The sequence below is a fragment of the Rattus norvegicus genome, chromosome 16 (assembly GCF_021556685.1).
Source record: "Rattus norvegicus strain SHRSP/BbbUtx chromosome 16, alternate assembly SHRSP_T2T, whole genome shotgun sequence".
Taxonomy (NCBI): Eukaryota; Metazoa; Chordata; class Mammalia; order Rodentia; family Muridae; genus Rattus; species Rattus norvegicus.
The window spans coordinates 53,291,984-53,304,019 of NC_141549.1; the positions used below are offsets into that span (position 1 = coordinate 53,291,984).

At 44.9% G+C, this 12,036-nt stretch overlaps 2 protein-coding genes across 2 annotated transcripts in view; one reads left to right on the forward strand and one right to left on the reverse strand.

The window, feature by feature from the left end:
* The window catches only part of Erich1 (glutamate-rich 1), a gene marked incomplete at its 5' end in the record, with an annotated part of 52,793,804 nt that overhangs the window by 22,421,424 nt on the left and 30,360,344 nt on the right, over positions 1 to 12,036 (forward strand).
* Positions 1 to 12,036, reverse strand: part of Enpp6 (ectonucleotide pyrophosphatase/phosphodiesterase 6) — a 128,233-nt gene that overhangs the window by 24,585 nt on the left and 91,612 nt on the right. For both annotated transcript variants that reach the window (NM_001415078.1, XM_087588340.1), the window contains 3 exon segments: positions 2,750 to 2,887; positions 5,619 to 5,798; positions 6,197 to 6,338. In NM_001415078.1, the coding sequence (NP_001402007.1) occupies positions 2,750 to 2,887; positions 5,619 to 5,798; positions 6,197 to 6,338 (460 nt within the window).

The window sequence follows — 12,036 nt, forward strand, 5'->3', positions numbered from 1 at the left end:
ATTCTTTCAGGGATTTTTGCCATTCCTCTCTGTAGGCCTCTACTTGTTTATTAATGATTTCCTGTGTTTCCCTAAGTGTGTTCATGTCTTTCTTGAAGTCCTCCAGCATCATGATCAAATATGATTTTGAAACTAGATCTTGCTTTTCTGGTGTGTTTGGATATTCCATGTTTGTTTTGGCGGGAGAATTGGGCTCCGATGATGGCATGCAGTCTTGGTTTCTGTTGCTTGGGTTCCTGCGCTTGCCTCTCGCCATCAGATTATCTCTAGTGTTACTTTGTTCTGCTATTTCTGACAGTGGCTAGACTGACCTATAAGCCTGTGTGTCAGGAGTGCTGTAGACCTGTTTTCCTCTCTTTCAGTCAGTTATGGGGACAGTGTGTTCTGCTTTCCGGCGTGTAGTTTTTCCTCTCTACAGGTCTTCAGCTGTTCCTGTGGGCCTGTGTCTTGAGTTCACCAGGCAGCTTTCTTGCAGCAGAAAATTTGGTCTTACCTGTGGTCCCGAGGCTCAGGTTCGCTCGTGGGGTGCTGCCCAGGGGCTCTCTGCAGTGGCAGCAACCAGGAAGACCTGTGCCGCCCCTTCCGGGAGCTTCAGTGCACCAGGGTTCCAGATGGTCTTTGGCTTTTTCCTCTGGCGTCCGAGATGTGTGTGCAGGGAGCAGTCTCTTCTGGTTTCCCAGGCTTGTCTGCCTCTCTGAAGGTTTAGCTCTCCCTCCCACGGGATTTGGGTGCAGAGAACTGTTTATCCGGTCTGTTTCTTTCAGGTTCCGGCGGTGTCTCAGGCGCAGAAGTCCTGCTGCTCCTGGGCCCTCCCCCACGGGAGCCCAGAGGCCTTATACAGTTTCCTCTTGGGCCAGGGATGTGGGCAGGGGTGAGCAGTGTTGGTGGTCTCTTCCGCTCTGCAGCCTCAGGAGTGCCCACCTGACCAGGCGGTTGGGTCTCTCTCTCACCCGGTCTGGGAGCAGAGAGCTGCTGCGGGCCGGGATCCGCGGGTGTGGGACTTCCGGTAAACACAGACCGTACCTCCTAGAGAAATTCTGCTTCCGTGTGTCCCAAGCTCACCAGGCAGCTTTCTTGCAGCAGAAAATTTGGTCTTACCTGTGGTCCCGAGGCTCAGGTTCGCTCGTGGGGTGCTGCCCAGGGGCTCTCTGCAGCGGCAGCAACCAGGGAGACCTGTGCCGCCCCTTCCGGGAGCTTCAGTGCACCAGGGTTCCAGATGGTCTTTGGCTTTTTCCTCTGGCGTCCGAGATGTGTGTGCAGGGAGCAGTCTCTTCTGGTTTCCCAGGCTTGTCTGCCTCTCTGAAGGTTTAGCTCTCCCTCCCACGGGATTTGGGTGCCTGCATTTTATAATCTTAAGAGTCCCCCGTATCTGCTTCTACCTTTAGTTAAAAAATATATAGGCCTATCCCATAACAGTGGATAATGTCTACCAAAAGCCACACCAATTTTGAGTGTTGGGAGTAGTTGTGTAGCTTGGAACTGCAGCAACTATTTTGTGATTTTGAGACGAAAGTTTTGGAATTTCATAGAGCTGGATCAGGGACTTAATGTCATTGTGCTTCTGAAGTAAAGATCCATGGAGCCAATCATCTCCAGACTTCCAGCTAAATGAGATGGCAAATCATTCCTGCAGCCATTGTTCCAATGGTCTGTGACCCAGACTTGGTGGCATATATGCCTTGACCCAAGAGGCTGAGGCATGAGGCTGTTGAGTTGAGTCCAGCCTGAGCTATAGAGCAAACTCCAGGCCATCCTGGGAAACTTAGCAGTTCTTTGTCTCAAGAAGCCAAAATAAATGTAAAAAAGCAAATAGCCCATGACGTGTAACCCTGCACATCTTAATCCGTACCCTCAGGTCACCTGGAACTGTTTTCATCATGCTTGAAGACAGACATCTTTTTCCCGAATGTGCTACAAGATACCATATTTCCTTTATGAGGAGAGGCTCTGTCAAAATGGAAGAACTCCCCCTTCCCCCATCAGAAGACTTCCATTCCTGGCAGGAAGAACTTCTGGGACCCAAGATATTTTCCACTGGAATTGTGATGGCATCTTACTAGTTGTTCATCCTCTCCACAGTTTATCATTTACTAGTCTCGAGTCCTAGGCATTACTGGCTGCAACGTCTTACTACTTCTCTCACCTTGCAGTCTGATCTGAGTACAACCTTCAAGTTCTTGTCTGAAGCAATGTTCTCCTCTGGAGCAGACTGTACTGTCAGTCTAATCAGAGAACATTCATAAGTATCATACGTGAATTTAAGAGATGGCTTCGCTTAAAGCCTGGAAGGATGAGGAGGAAGACTCACGGGCCTAGGGCAAATTAGGGACCAGCCCCAAAATGAAAGATAGTCTCTGCTATAAAAACCAGCTGGTAATGTGGGGTCTGGATCCACACAGTTCAATCTTCTAAACAGTTCTCTCACGGGTGAGAGCAACAGTGGGCTCCCTGGCTTTACCCTGGGCAACAGCTTCAGATCTCAGTAATTGATCTGATTTCGGCTGAACAGGTTATATGGAAGCTTGAGGCATTGAGTTAAGGTCTACTTATTAAAATATACAATATCAACAGCCACCAAGTCTAAATCTCAACTCTGGATTTATGTCTGAAGCTTGTGTTCACCTAGACATCTCCTCCAGCCTTTTGATTTTTTCCTAAGCAAGGAAGCAAAGCACACCCAGGAGAAAAAAAATCTCAATGATGGTTACTTACCTGTGGCTATGGATAGAATTGGAATATTTATAATTACCTCTGCTATGAACCACCCTTCATCAGCCACCAAGGTCAAAGGAGAGACAAATTTCCCTTTCTTGTAATAGAACCTGTTGGGTATTGCTTCTTTCTCATACACTGTCATGTGTTCTACGGTGCGGAGTTTGTGATATATCTGCAAAGAAAACCAAAAATGAGCTGTTTGGACACTCATTAAGTACATGTTAGATCTGTGAGATAAGAGAAGTATATATTTAAAATCTCATATATATGAATTATATGTATATCTTTAATATATACATATATATGACCTACATTAAAATGAGATATGGTCTTACTATGTAAACCTGGCTAGCCTAGAACTCACTATGTAGATCAAGCTGGCCTTGAACTCACAGAGCTCAGCCTGTGTCTGCCTCCTCAGTGTTACTATTAAAAGTATGTGCTCCACACATGGCTATGAAAGACTTTTGTGTAGCTTACAAAGCAAGCTGGCTTTATTCGGGAAGATTTAAGATCTATATGCTCTTTGACATAAGTGTGGGCCCCTAGGGAATATACCGAAAATCTCTCCTGTGTGTGCACCTATAGACATGTGTACAGAATAACCCAGACATGTAGCAGAGGGGACACAGCAAAGAGATGACAATGGGAGAGATAGAGGTACTAGTGTAGGTCTGCGGCAAGACTCTAGAAAGCAGTGAAGATGTGCAAAAATCAGATCGTCGGAGATGCGTAGGAGACCCTCAAGGATCTGTTTGAGCAAAAATAATGTTAAGTGGGAAATACCACATTCTTATCATATAAAACTCAAGTAATCACACAACCAGATGAAAAATGGTCACTTTTTAGTGGTCTTTCTGATAGGGCTAGAAAGCTCGTGAGAAATTTTAGGAGACCATAGGCCATAGCAACATTCTGCTTCTGTCAAATATGGGGTGTCCCTCGAAGCACTATCCTCTACTACTTGTAAGATTTCTAATAATTCTTTTATATGAAGTCAGTGAGTAGTGAGCACATTATAAAAGTTACTTGTCAAGATTCCATGCACTAAAATTAAGTGGCAGTTATGAAAGTGACTTGGCTGACAACAAATGCCATCAAAATCAGAAAAGATATGGCTTCCTTAACCTGACTTCGAGGTTACCTCCTATCCAGATCTGAATCTTGAAAGTACTAGAAATTGATTACAGCCACATCGCTATTTTCACAATGGAAATTTGTAAAGTCTATACACACTCCCAATACTCAGCAGAAGCTTAAATATTTGTGGCTAAAATTAAAGTCAGCCTACTGGCATTGGTTTGCTGGCCTTTAGCCAAATCAGACATGTATTCCTTAATATAAATGAACATAAAATTGTGTTTTAATCTTCATTTCTAATTTTATTAGATGTTTTATTCACTCACATCTTTAAAATAGTGTTTCGGCTGCTGAGTAGAGAGTTATTGATAGCTCCATGAATTAATTTTCCATATTTGATTATAATGATGTATGCAGAACGTAGAACTATTTTGGATAAGTGAAAAAAAATCTGCTGACATACAACAAGTCTTGCAGATTGTTGTGGCCATCACATGACACAACTGTCACCAAATACAGCCCCCTCTTTTGAACCATTACCAACTGCTAGTGACTGCTGGCAGTGCTCGGCATGCACATCCTGCTAGAAGACACTCTTCCCAGCTCGTGAGTGTTGATACCCAGGCATTCTGGAAGTGTCATATGCCTACGTGCCAAGTTGGGGACAAAGATGATCTTCCTTGCCAGGAAGACAGAACTGCTTCCCAAGAACCCGCCAGCATCTAACATATTCTTTCCATTTTCATGTTTAGGGAGTTGGCGGGATACTATGTAAACTTCGTTTCCTGCCTCTGGAGGAAAAAAGTGACATTTCCCCCAGTGAATGGGGAAGACTGAGAGCAATAGGATTGTTAACAGAAGGCGTCAAATGAGGGCAAGCAAGGTGGTGGTGGAGACTGCCTATGGAACCAAGACACTGGCTTCCACCAGGACCCTCTGCCTAATGACAACTCTTTATAGACAACTGTTCTGGTGGCAAAAGGATGAAGGAAGGAAACAGTCCCCAGGTTCCTCCTGGATCTCCTGTAGCTGGCATTGTCTCCTCAAAAGACAGATGTTTCCTGGCCCATGTCATCTCCCCTGGGAGTGGACAGAAGCAGCATCCATGCACTGGGAGATAATGAAGTAACGTGAGGACTAACTTGTCATCTGAGAGTGTCACCTGTTCCTCCTTATTCTTGCTATCCACTGTCAGCCCTGATTACTATTTTTTGAGAATGTAAACACAGGGTACTGAGTTACTGAAAGGGAGTTTTGTTCCTCATCTGCACACTCTGGGAACTCAACCATACCCTCTCGGGATCATTCTCATTTGATGGTGGTGTTCCTGATTGGCACATCCACAGTCTTTGCTGGGATCTCAGCCTGCATCTATGTACTCCCGTGGATTTTAGGACAGCTCGGCCTCACTGCCATGTTCACATTCAGACAGCAGAGGGGCCAGAGTTGGCCTTGGACACAGCTGATAACCAAGCTAGGATCAGAAGCTAAGAGGAGTGGCTGCCAAGTCAGGAGCTGACCCCAGATCTCTAATTAGCATCACCAGCTTACTGGTGAGAAGGAATCGGGGGCAGATTGGAGTGGCAGCATCATTCTAGAGAGTCTAATTATATTATCACTAAATTCAGTGCAGGTAGATGCCGTTATGGAGTTAAACAGAAAATGAATGACTATATAGAGGTCACTTGGTAAGTGAGAAGCAAGCTCAGTCACCTGACTCCAAGATCCCTGCTCCTAACCCTTTTCCATAGTTGATTATGAAAACTCTAGGAAGGAGACAAAGCACAAGGTAGGGGCCCTCCATCCGCCATGTTGTGTCTTGCCTCAGAGTGTTTTTCTGGGACGGGCCACAGGCTCACAACGGGCCCTTGGTCCTTCACTTGCTGCAGGTCATCCAGGCTGATGTATTTGCTCAACTCAATCACTTTATCCATCCAGAAGATGTCAGTCATCCCATGGTCTGAGAAAAGGATGACGTTTAGGTCATTCTGCAAGCCTCGTTCCTGTGGGGTGGATAGAGGCAGTTATCCCAGTGCTGAAATTTCACACAAACTTTCTTGTGAAGAGGTGTTTTAAAACTACATTAAAGGAGAGGGGAGACTGTTAATGGAACCAATATTTGACCCCTAGGTCCAGTCTAAGCTGATCAATAGACTTACTAACACTCCTAAGAAGCTGGCAGCTCTCTAGTCCAGCCAGGCAATATACATCTAGACCAGTTAAATCCCACTGGTCATGCATGAACCAAGGAGTCAGAGTTGGTGCCCATGTGAAAAGTATGTGAAAGAAGAGTCTCACATTGGCCTAGTAAAGAAGTCATTGAAAGAAGAGTGAGGGACTGGCAGTCATGAAAGAGAAGACAGGAGAAGACACCAGGTCAGTTGCCCTGACTTTGGGTCACCTGAATCCACTGGGTCATATACTTCAGGACAGTGTCCACAGCTTTGAGAGCATCTTTTCTCTGAGGTGATGAGGGGCCATAGTGATGGCCTTCTACATCAATGCGTTCGTGGTATATGGCTGCTAGATCCGCTCGGCCACTCCTATACAGAAGAGAATGAGAGAGGCACAGTTGAGGGACAGCTCTGTCAGCTTGCTTTCTTATGACCCACTCACCCTCTGTGAAGGTGTGAGAGCCCCCAAACTCTGCTCAGTGGACCAGTCAAAACCCACATTTCCATGTAAATTAGGTGGGCGGATACCAAACTCAAGATTTCTGGTCCCCAAGCAGCTTGGCAATGAGATTTAGAGGATGTATCTGTTGGTCACCCCTTCTTCTGGCCATTACTGTATTGACTTTCATGTCCATAAAAGTTGAAAATGTAAGGGGATTCAGAACATTGTCCTTATAAATCCCTTCTCCTAGTCTGCTGGAACTGAGAAGTCAGGAAACCAGATACAACGCTTTAAATAGCTACTGGAGTGTTTTTGAGGGACTTTAAGGGAGTCCTAATCAAATGCTAGACTGTGGGTCTGACTGGCAAGAATGAAAACAGTGTCAGCACAGCAACTTTGTTAGCTATAAATAGATAAATCCTTAGGATATGACATCAGCAGACACACACCAGCCATGTGTTCTAATGGGGACTGGTGACCTGCTAGCTCCCATGTAAATGCAGAGTAAATCCTAAAAGTAACTGTATTTTTAGGATTTCCAAAACTCTGCAGGGCCATCATTGATGTTGAAAATCCAAACTGTTTAACTCCCAATGCTGGCGTAAGAATGACCACAGCAAGCAACATAGAGAAGGGTGGTTTACTTATGGGGAGAAGGAAGAGAATTCCAGGGCACCTTCTTTCCTTCCTTTGCACAGCATTTCCCCCGTGACCTCCTCTTCCAAAGCTCTGGCTTTGCCTATCCTCTAATCAAGCATCCAAAATAGATCAGAGCAATAGTGACTGTCAATCATAATGATGGTTATGACAGCATGAGGCAATGGCAAAGAAATAAAAAATGGCTTTCTCTGCTTGGACCTGTGTAAGAGGTAGTATTCTTGTCAAACTGCCTTATTTCTCTTGAAAAACTCCACGTTTAGCACATCTGTGTACAACACATAAACATGGACAGAGAAATGCATAGATGCATATACATGCATCATTTTCCCCGCTATATGGTCTTGCCAGCATGAACAATGGAAGAGTGTAATGTCTGGGCTGGCAGGGCCAGAGAGAGAAACATCCTCATAATGCTCAAAGAGCTTAATTTTCTTGGTCTGTGTCACACAGTATCCATTCCTTTTCCAGTTTGTGCGGTGGGTGATGTCCTCCAGGAAGCTTCCTCTGGTGTCTTGCGGTTAGGTCAGGTGGCCCTGCCATGTGTTCCCATGACTACACGCTCACGTCTAGGTCTTTTTAGGTGTACTTTTCTCTCTTCAGATTATGAGAGACTTTCACATCAGGAACAGTAACTCATTCTTCATGCTATCTCAACTCAAGCTTAGCATGGTAAGTCAACAGCACTCAGCTCGGTATATAAAAACAAGTGCCCCCTAAATGGGCTATTGACTATGTCTGTGCACTATGTTGCTGCACAGCCACCACCACCAACACTGCCACCATTATCATCATCATTGTCACCATCATCACTATTATCACCATTACCGTTGACAGGGCTTCATGTGTTCCCAGGCTGGTTTTGAATCATATAGACAAAGTTGACCTTAAACATTTGATCCTTCTGCCTCCAGTTCTCCCAAGTCCGGGGATTTCAGCTGTTCATCTGGATTTATATGGTTTGGGGTATCAAACTTGGGGCTACATGCATGCTGGATAAGCCAGTATCACAAGTTGAAGCCAGGATTTAAGCCCAGGTCCTTAGAACATGACCGCTGTTGTTGCTAAGAGCAACTCAACAGCCCATGACAAAGGGGATTCATCCCACGCAGCCGAGTGACTTTGGAAATCTTTGCTCTACTATATGACTCCCACTAACTCCCAGAAGCTGGCTAAAAGAAAGGGCACTCGGAGACACCCTCATTGTCACCTAGACATTCTGCATCTATGGGCTGACTGTTTCGAAGCCTGGAGCTTGAGGGACAAGTGTCCTCACAGAAGAGCATTTACAGATTTGCAATGAAGAAACAGACTTCAGAGGGCTCAAGAAGTTTCTCACTCCTTGGCAGATCTCTGAGACAGAGCTGGAGCTTGGAACTGTAAACTGGGTCTTTGAATGTCCATCTGCATCTACTTCATCTTCTGAACTAGGGAAGAGTCTACACCTGGCATCCTCCTTCTTTATGGCCACGTACCTGTTGGTGATACCCTTATGTTCTACTAAGCGTTCTGGGGTATACATCGTTTACAGCCCAGAGAAAACTCTGGTTTTGAGCAGAGTGAAATTGTTAGTCAAATGTTCTTTTCTCTTTTTAGAACAAACCAATTTACCCTTCACTAATGACCCTGTTACCACCCTCCTCCACAGTATAGATTGGGTTATGTTAGTATTTAGATTTTTCTCCCAAATGGCATTGTTATTCCCATGCCCTGATGTGAGAGTGGCTAATTACTACCTCCTGCATCTATACATAGTCAGGTATGAAAGGTCCCTCTAGGGCCCCACAAGTGTGTAGATGGTGGGGAGAAGTTAGTAATAGGTAATATGATTTTCATCCATATGCTGAAACTTGTTCATGGTCCATGACTGGTAGGGCTCTGGGCTCTTCCTCCATCAGGACATCTGAACACAATGGAACCGTCCATAAAACCTGTCCTGCAGATAAGCCTCCACATTTATCTGCATTAGGCATTCCAGATGTGCATCTCAGACATTGCAGATGTGCTGGTTCACTCACTATATCATCTGTTTAGGGGTTCACACTTCCAGCACGGGCCATACATGTGTTGGAAAATCCCACTTAATACATTGGTGACTCACTAAAACGAGGTTTACTGTGGCATTGGAGTTTAGTGAAATACACCCAGGTCTCTTCATTTTAAAACCCATTGTATCGCGGTGTATTCGTAGTGCACTGTAGCGAGGGCTGGTTTCTCCAGGGCTATTTATCACATTTGAAAATCTCTATGTGGTCAGAAAGCTGGAAAGTGTCACAATTTACCTGATGGCATTGTTTCAGGAAGCTGTCAACCTTAGATGCCAGGAACACTTGATTTGGGATGCTTGTGTTGTGGGGAGTACACATGCGAGAGCTTTCTGGGTTAAGATTTCATGGATTCATTAGGGACTGAAGTCTCCCAGGCTGACAGCTCTTGCCTGTTTGGAGTTTAGCAGATAAATTCTTGGTAGCCAGCTGTTTCCGATGTGGGTCTGGTCTCTATCCCAGGCCAGCTCGTTTGTAATAGGGTTCGGTGAGGCAGATTGCCTGTCTGCTATTGGCCATTTATAGCTTTGAGGTTCAGGAATCGTGCCAAAAGGACATGTGGCTATCAAACCTCATTCCCAGAAAGCTGCAGGGGGCCTCCTACCCTAGGGTTTCAGGGACACCCAAGTCTCCTATCACCTTATAATTCTGTCTAGATTGCTGTGTAATATATAAAGTTCATAATGCCATATCCATTTTTCTTTCTGAAGCACGTTGGGAAGAGAGAAGAATTGGGCAGAGGGAAATGGAAACAACTTAAAGGAATAGTTAGTTCTTGACTGTTAAGAAAGATGATTTAACGTTGAAAAAAAAAGGCTCCTGAAATGACAGTGTGTCCCTTCAGTATCATGTCAGGGCACTGTTCAATACACTAGCTTAAAAGTCACAAGACTCTGTTCATGGTTATCATTCAGATTTCTCTAAACCTAGCTGGTAGCTAGCAGGAAACTTATAAGACAGAGCTAATTTATTTTTGATGGGGAGTGGGAAACCTGAAATTATAGTCTGATTATTCTCAATGTTATTAATATTTCTACATATGACAATATCCATATCTCTTCATTCCTCAGCGTCCTCTGTTTTCCGTTTTGCATTTCTCATATTCCTCTTGCCGTCTTGGTATTCTTACTCCATCAGTAGGAAGCGGATTTGAATCTTGGCATAAGTATTGTGATGGTTTGTAGATGCTCGGCCCAGGGAGTGGCAGGATTAGGTGTGGCCCTGTTGGAGTAGGTGTGTCACTGTGGGTGTGAATTATAAGTCTCTCCTTCTAGCTGCCTGGAAGTGAGTATTAGCAGGCTTCAGATGAAGATGTGGAACTCTCAGCTCCTCTGTACCATGCCTTCCCGGATGCTGCCATGCTTCTACCTTGATGATACTGCACCGAATTTCTGAACCTGTGAGCCAGCCCCAATTAAACGTTGTCTTTTATAAAACTCATATTGGTCATGGTGTCTTTTCACAGCAGTAAAACCCTAAGACAAGTCTCATAAATGGAGCGAGTACATGGTAGTTTGTGAAAATTACCTCGAGCACAAATGTGGTTTCAGATCATGGCTTCTCTTCTCAATAAAGATATCTCTGAATGGCAAAATTATTTCTACACCTCTGTTTCTCTATCTGGGAAACAGACCTGCAATGATTTGAATGGGAAGTGTGCCCCTTAGTCTCATGCATTTGAACCCACAGCCCCCAGCTGATGGGGATGTTTAGGGAGGTCTAGGTGATATGGCTTTGCTGGGTAAGTGTGTCACCAGAGATGGGTTTTAAGGGTAAAAACCCTCCCCTATTTTCAGTTCTGCTCTGTGGTAGTGGTTGCGATATGTGCTCTCAGCTTGCAGCTTGCTACTCCACGAACCATGCTGGCTGCCTGCTGCTGTGCTGTGTCTGCCATTACGGACTCTAACTGAATAAAACCATACGCCAAATAAATTCTTTGCTCTTTAAGTTGCCTTGGTCATGGTGTTTTATTACACAAGGTAATAACTACTAATACACTGCCATTTGGGCTGAGTGAGCTGCTCTTGTACTGCTGGACACATAGCAGGAAGGAAGGAGGGAAGGAAGGAAAGAAGGAAGGAAGGAGGGAAGGAAGGAGTGAAGGAAGGAAGGAAGGAAGGAAGAAAGGAAGGAAGGAGGGAAAAGAAATGCCTGCTTCCAGTCACACTTCATCATTTTGCCTGAGTGTGTAGGTTTAGCAGTAGGAGAGTCTCCTCCCTACTCAGCAGGAGCAAGCTTCTCCACTCTTGTAAGCTTGTCCATAGAGAAGAGGAACCCAAGATACTTGAACTGGCTTCCTTTGCCAGGTAGAAGGCATTATCTTGCCACCCATCCATTCCTTTATTAACTTTGACAGTGACTGGGGTTCTGAGATTTGAAGTGGCCAAAGGGACTCCTCTAAAGCTGTATACAATAGTTCAGAGGTCAACCAACGTTCTTAACTGGTGTCCCCTGCTGCTGCCACCCAGAGCCTGCTTTCTCTGCTTTTCTATGTTATTTGTTGGTGTGCTGTTGCTATTTTCCATTCTGAGCTTTAACCTTGGACCCCGTTTATGATGAATAGCAGGTACTTTATCAGTCCAATACCTTACTTTTAAGTACCTTACTTACTAATGTACTTAAATACAGGCCCTGAGCTCTCCCCGTGCCCAGACAGAACTTGAACCTTTGAACCTCTGTCTCAGCATAGTTGGGTTTATGGTCTTGGATTACTAGGCCTGGATTGTAGAGCCCCATTAAACAGGTTACATGTAAATCTCCTTGGCACCATGTTGGAAGCAGTCACTGTTCCCTCCAAGCAGCCAAGGCTCCCAGGTTACCTCCTGATCCCTCTTCTACTCCAGACTATTCTTTAGTTGGTCTTTAGCCCCAGATACCTTTTCTTCCCTCACTGAACCATGAGCCTCCTGCAAACAGAATTTCC